Source organism: Micromesistius poutassou (genome assembly GCF_964030765.1).
Source record: "Micromesistius poutassou genome assembly, contig: SCAFFOLD_2547, whole genome shotgun sequence".
NCBI lineage: Eukaryota > Metazoa > Chordata > Actinopteri > Gadiformes > Gadidae > Micromesistius > Micromesistius poutassou.
The window spans coordinates 76,963-83,538 of NW_028179685.1; the positions used below are offsets into that span (position 1 = coordinate 76,963).

The window sequence follows — 6,576 nt, forward strand, 5'->3', positions numbered from 1 at the left end:
CTTGTTGTATCGCTTAATAAAGTGTTAATAATGAGTTTTTTTGTTTGATTTCAATATTTTTTAGTAGTAGGGTACACCTTACAGTTTGGGGCCGTGACGTCACCGTCCATAGAGCCTTCCTGTGCTGCTGACGGCGGTGTGGAGCAACAGTAGTGGTCGCGCCATTCATATTCTCCCACAAATCAGTGCTGAGCAGCGGCTGCAGTGACTACCGAGTACCGCTCACACATGTCCGGCTCCACTCCCCCCACTCCCCCGGCCGAGGCCGTGGCGGTCGAGGGCTGTTTACTACCCGGATACAAGCCTTTCAAGCCCGAGGACCATGGGCTGGACCGTGGGTTCCGTCTCACAGCCTTCTCCGACCTGAAGGGGTGAGGCTGTAAGGTCCCGCAGGAGGCTCTGCTCAGACTCCTGGCGGGACTGGAGCCCGACCCGGCTGCCGGCGCAGGGGAGGCCGGAGACCAGGCCTCGGAGTTCGGTCAGCAGCCCCCCGGCCCTCGCCTCGGTATGTCCCGCAGAGCCGCCGTCCGCTTAGCTCATTTAAGATCCTCAATGTATCAGAAGGCTGTTGGTTTAGCTCACTTATCTTAACTTAAGATCCTCAATACATCAGAAGGCTGTCGGTTTAGCTCACTTATCTTAACTTAAGATCCTCCACTACATCAGAAGGCTGTCGGTTCTTCGTTGCTCGCCATGCTGGAGCCATTGACAGGTGCTCTGGCATGTTGTATACTTTGGTTCCGGTTGAAATTAAACGCAACTTGGAAAGGGTAAATTATAGAATACACATTGTCCTGTCACAATGGTGAGCCTGTTAAAATGTAACATAACTTTTGAATGTTAATACAGATAGCTCTCTTGGCTTCGCAACGTTGAAGATATAATGCCGTGTGTGTGTGTGTGTGTGTGTGTGTGTGTGTGTGTGTGTGTGTGTGTGTGTGTGTGTGTGTGTGTGTGTGTGTGTGTGTGTGTGTGTGTGTGTGTGTGTGTGTGTGTAGGCATAGGGATGGACTCGTGCGTGATTCCTCTGCGTCACGGGGGTCTCTCACTCGTCCAGACCACGGACTTCTTCTATCCTCTCGTGGAGGATCCCTACATGATGGTGAGTTCCTGAGCTCTAACATTATACAAGGTAACACCCATATTAAGCAAACCTTTGGCCGGCCTCAGACAGGAAGCTATTGCATATGATGAAATGACACGAAATGTCCCTTTATGGAGTTTTCTTTGCTCAAACATCCTGTTGTGTGTTGTTTGTTGTGTTGTAACTATTATTCCTAAGCTTTGTTTCTTTGGCAGTTGATTTTGAGTGGAGATCTCTCAGCTCTGGTTTATACTGTAATAGTTGAATAATGACTGGAATAGTTGAATAGACTGGAATAATGGACCATGTTGGAGTAGTAGGTATGAATGAGAGGGTACAGAGCCTCTCAGGATGGTGGCTGGCTTAGCTGCTAGGGATGAACTTCATTTATTCATCCATTATTCTTGACATTGCATCATATTGGAGTTTCTGGATGAGTTTGTTGGATGAATCCCTCACTCAAGCATTAAGCACTCATACATGGATCAGTCTTTCGCCGTACCAACTATAGTGACCTACTAACAAGACAACCAGAGGCTGTTTAGGACTCGGAGGAGAAGTGACAATTAAAGTGTTTTATTCCCTGTGTTTCAAATAAGAAAAAATATATAAAAAGAGTTTATCAACAATGTGGGAGAGGACCGAACAATTGTGGTCAGGCCAAAACCAAACGAGGCAAGGCAAAACAAACAAACCTAACCACCCAGCTTATCTAAAATGACACGTCACCAAAATGATTCCAGGGGTGGCACCGACCTAAATAACTAATGACGAGGTTCAACGCATGTGTAAATGGAAAGGGTACCCCAACTCGCTTGTTGATTCAAAATACATCCCGTTGTTTCACATTAGTGTTACCGGTGTTGTATGCGCTACTGGTAGGATTCAACTGACACCCACCGTCATGTTGCGGTTCAAGAAGTAGTAGTAGTAGTAGTAGTAGTAGTAGTAGTAGTATTAGTATTATTATTATTAGGGGTCCTACGAGATCCATAGCTTTGTGTTCATAGTAATCCTCTCGGACGTAAACAAGGAGCTCCACATCCACACCACAGCATTATACAAGTGTCCTCGTCCAGACGCCTACGTACACCACTGCCCAGACAGAGTTCCACACTGTGTGTGTGTGAAAAATCTATCAAAGAACCTAATCACTTGGCTGCCACATGCTGTTGTAGCATGACACCTCACAGAATACAGGACACCTCACACAGTACAGTACAGGACACTAGGGCTGGGCCATTTATCAAATTTTGATCGCGAAAAAAAAAAATTTAATAGAAATTGCAGAACAGCTGGATTCATATCTGGACTTTATTTTCTATTTGACCATTTTGTGTATATTTTTAAGGGGAAATTTCTCATTTACAAAGTGGGAAAAAGTTCTCATTTACAAAGTGGTTTGTTTGGAGAGAATTATGAATAAACGCATCATGTTTTCAAACTCAAAAATAATCGTTTGAATAATCGAGATTTCAATATTGACCAAAATAATCGTGATTATGATTTTTTCCATAACCGAGCAGCCCTACAGGACACTAGCGGTGGGGGCTGGAGTGGCGAGGCCTTCTACATTTTACACACTGGACCTTTTTTAATGCTGAACTGTTGCCTTTAATAACTTATTTTGAATATAACAATGAGCGTATTTAGCAACTATTGCAATGTTAAAACGAAGGCCAAGTGCACCAGACTCTGCCTGCTAATGGTTTCTGGTTGGTGACTGAATAGAAGCGGCAGGGAGGTGTTTCCTTCCCTGCGGCTGTGTTCCTCTGAACAGCACCTGCCCTGCAGCCTGTTTGTACTCCCACACGATGGAGAACACGTCCTACAGGCTGATGCAGCACTGCCAGCCTGGAGCCGTCCTGATCACGTGACCTCAGGCTGGTCCGTCCTGATCACATGACCTCAGGCTGGTCCGTCCTGATCACATGACCTCAGGCTGGTCCGTCCTGATCACATGACCTCAGGCTGGTCCGTCCTGATCACATGACCTCAGGCTGGTCCATCCTGATCACATGACCTCAGGCTAGAACTCTAGCTGCAACATTTCCACTGGAAAAACTTTTGGAAACAAACCTCATTGAATAAAACCGTGGTGGAATCCTCTTTAACAATGTGAATTAGTTTCAAGAGCAGTATTTCATTTTTATTCTCTATTGCTCTCTCATTTGCTGTCATTATCATCTCTCTCTCTCTCTCTCTCTCTCTCTCTCTCTCTCTCTCTCTCTCTCTCTCTCCTCACTGCCCCCCCCCCCCCCCTCTCTCTCTCTCTCTCTCCTCACTGCCCCCCCCCCCCTCTCTCTCTCTCTCTCTCTCTCCTCACTGCCCCCCCCCCCCCCCCCCTCTCTCTCTCTCTCTCCTCACTGCCCCCCCCCCCCCCTCTCTCTCTCTCTCTCTCTCTCCTCACTGCCCTCTCTCTCTCTCCTCAGGGCCGCATCGCCTGTGCCAACGTCCTCAGTGACCTCTATGCCATGGGCATCACCGAGTGTGACAACATGCTGATGCTGCTCAGTGTCAGCCAGAAGATGAACGAAAAGGTGAGGGGGTCAGGGGTCAGTGTGGGGGTCAGGGGTCAGAAGGTGAGCGTGCGGGTCCAGGGGTCAGGGGTCAGAAGGTGAGCGTGGGGGTCAGGGGTCAGAAGGTGAGCGTGGGGGTCAGGGGTCAGAAGGTGAGTGTGCGGGTCCGGGGGTCAGGGGTCAGTGTGGGGGTCAGGGGTCAGAAGGTGAGCGTGGGGGTCAGGGGTCAGAAGGTGAGCGTGGGGGTCAGGGGTCAGAAGGTGAGCGTGGGGGTCAGGGGTCAGAAGGTGAGCGTGGGGGTCAGGGGTCAGGCCTGGGGACGGTGCATGGCGCAGCGTGTGTGAACCAGAGGAGCTGTGTGGTCTTGTGTTCAGGAGCGCGAGCGCGCCATGCCGCTGCTGATGCGAGGGTTCCGGGACGCGGCGGAGGAGGGGGGCACCTCTGTGACCGGGGGGCAGACGGTGGTCAACCCCTGGATCATCGTTGGAGGCGTGGCCTCAGTCGTGTGTCAGCCCAGCGAGTTCATCATGTGAGGAAGCACCACTGGACTGAAGGACTCTCATGTGTACATCTGGAATATTAGTTTATCCTGCTTCAGTTATCTACATTTATCTGGATCTAAAATATATAGATTTATATTTTCTGATTGAAACCGATCTCTATTTGATTGATCCAATATGGAAATATAAAGTGTTGTGTGCTGCAGTAGTGTTAAAAGTACATGAGGGTTCGGAGTCAATGCCAAATGGAAACATTCATATTTCTATAATGCACCAGGTTAAAGGGTTGTTCTCTGACAATCTAGCCAAGCAAAATGGGTAGTAAATATCCCTTACAGAATCAATATGAAATTGGCCCTCATCTGATAACCAATCAATGGGTTGTTAGTGTTGAAGTAAACAGAATCAATGTGTTCCTTCAGGACATTGTTAGATAAAGCAGCAGTGACAAACACGCCAGGCAGCGATGTGTTTGGCTGTTCCTTATATCATGTGCAGGGGACTTCCACATCATCATTTTAGAAGTGAAGTGAGACATTTTACACAAGTAGTACCTCTAAATTAAACTGTAGATAAGGTTACATTCATCCGATTTGGATTGGAAATAAATCATTTAGGACTATGAATTTTCAACACTTTTGAACATAGTTGTATAGGGATACGAGCTCACATGTGAAAAAGCTTAATCATATTATACATGCAATAGTGTATATTAGAGTCTACGTTTGAACGTATGTTTGAACACGGTGCTAGTGAGTCTCCGTGTGCCCGTTAGGCCCGACGGAGCCGTACCAGGGGACGTCCTGGTCCTCACCAAGCCCCTGGGGACCCAGGTAGCGGTCAACGCCCACCAGTGGCTGGATCAGGTCAGCACCGCACTGGGCTCACAGTCTTTGTCAACGTGGCACAGAGGTAGTGTCCGCTGTGTCCGTCCTACTCCTCACACGTCTCTCCTCCCTAGCCTGAACGATGGAACAAGATCAAGCTTGTTGTCAGCAAGGAGGAAGTGAAAGAGGCCTACCAGGAAGCCATGTTCTCCATGGCAACACTGAATCGCACAGGTAACTCAGTCTTTAGTCCTATCACAGCCACCGGTAACTCACTCTTCTGTCCTATCACAGCCACCGGTAACTCCCTCTTCTGTCCTATCACAGCCACCAGTAGCTCAGTCTGTTGTCCTATCACAGCCACCGGTAACTGTTTTGTCCTATCACAGCCACCGGTAACTGTTTTGTCCTATCACAGCCACCGGTAACTGTTTTGTCCTATCACAGCCACCGGTAACTGTTTTGTCCTATCACAGCCACCGGTAACTGTTTTGTCCTATCACAGCCACCGGTAACTGTTTTGTCCTATCACAGCCACCGGTAACTGTTTTGTCCTATCACAGCCACCGGTAACTGTTTTGTCCTATCACAGCCACCGGTAACTGTTTTGTCCTATCACAGCCACCGGTAACTGTTTTGTCCTATCACAGCCACCGGTAACTGTTTTGTCCTATCACAGCCACCGGTAACTGTTTTGTCCTATCACAGCCACCGGTAACTGTTTTGTCCTATCACAGCCACCGGTAACTGTTTTGTCCTACCACAGCCAGAAGGAGCGTTAATGTGTTCTGTGGTTGTCCTTGTCATGCTCATTATTGAAAGTGACTAAGTGAGTTCAGTGTTTCCCGTAGTACTTAAATTAAACACGTTTGTGAGTCAAAAAGCAACCATTCCATTCCCAGCGGCTGGCCTCATGCACAAGTTCCAGGCCCACGCGGGGACGGACGTGACGGGCTTCGGCCTGCTGGGCCACGCCAACAACCTGGCAGCGCAGCAGCGCAGCGAGGTGGCCTTCGTCATCCACAACCTGCCCATCATCGCTAAGATGGCCGCCATCAGCAAGGCGTGCGGAAACCTGTTCAACCTGATCCAGGGCACGTCAGCGGAGACTTCCGGTAGGGCAGCTCCCACAACACAAGCAATGATTCCACTTTGTGTTTGGTCCTTCACTATAAGAACCTGTTTATCTTATTGTACAAGTACACAAGAGTACAATTCTCAGGCTTGGTTCCTAAACAGCCACGTAGCAGCTACGATACAAGATAAAGTAAATAAAGAAAGTACAAAGTACAAAAACAGTAAAACTAATTACTGCTGGCCAATCAGTGGCCAGCAGCCTGTTTACGTCACACAAAAGTACCAGCTCAGCTCGCTTGGAACCTCGACGGAGGTAATACTAAAAAAAGTACCAGGTACTTTTTATGGTGATGGAAACGCAAAAAAAGGCGGGCCAAGTGGAGGAGAGTGGAGGAGAGTGGAGCTGGTCCTGTGGGTGACTAGGGGCATGAGGGCGGTGGCGGTGCTGACTGTAGTGCTCTGTGCCTCCTCTCTCCATGAGGGCGGTGCTGACTGTAGTGCTCTGTGCCTCCTCTCTCCATGAGGGCGGTGCTGACTGTAGCGCTCTGTGCCTCCTCTCTCCATGAGGG

At 48.8% G+C, this 6,576-nt stretch overlaps 1 protein-coding gene across 1 annotated transcript; it reads left to right on the forward strand.

Moving 5' to 3' along the window:
• Positions 1–133: 133 nt before the first annotated feature.
• Positions 134–6,530, forward strand: LOC311372608 (selenide, water dikinase 3-like; the record flags this gene model as incomplete). The annotated part of the gene is made up of 7 exons (XM_084489588.1): positions 134–505; positions 999–1,102; positions 3,517–3,624; positions 3,978–4,132; positions 4,879–4,969; positions 5,065–5,164; positions 5,833–6,530. Exons 2-7 carry the CDS (start codon positions 1,007–1,009, stop codon positions 6,528–6,530), a joined length of 1,248 nt encoding a protein of 415 aa, XP_084345714.1. The 5' UTR covers positions 134–505; positions 999–1,006.
• Positions 6,531–6,576: the final 46 nt, after the last annotated feature.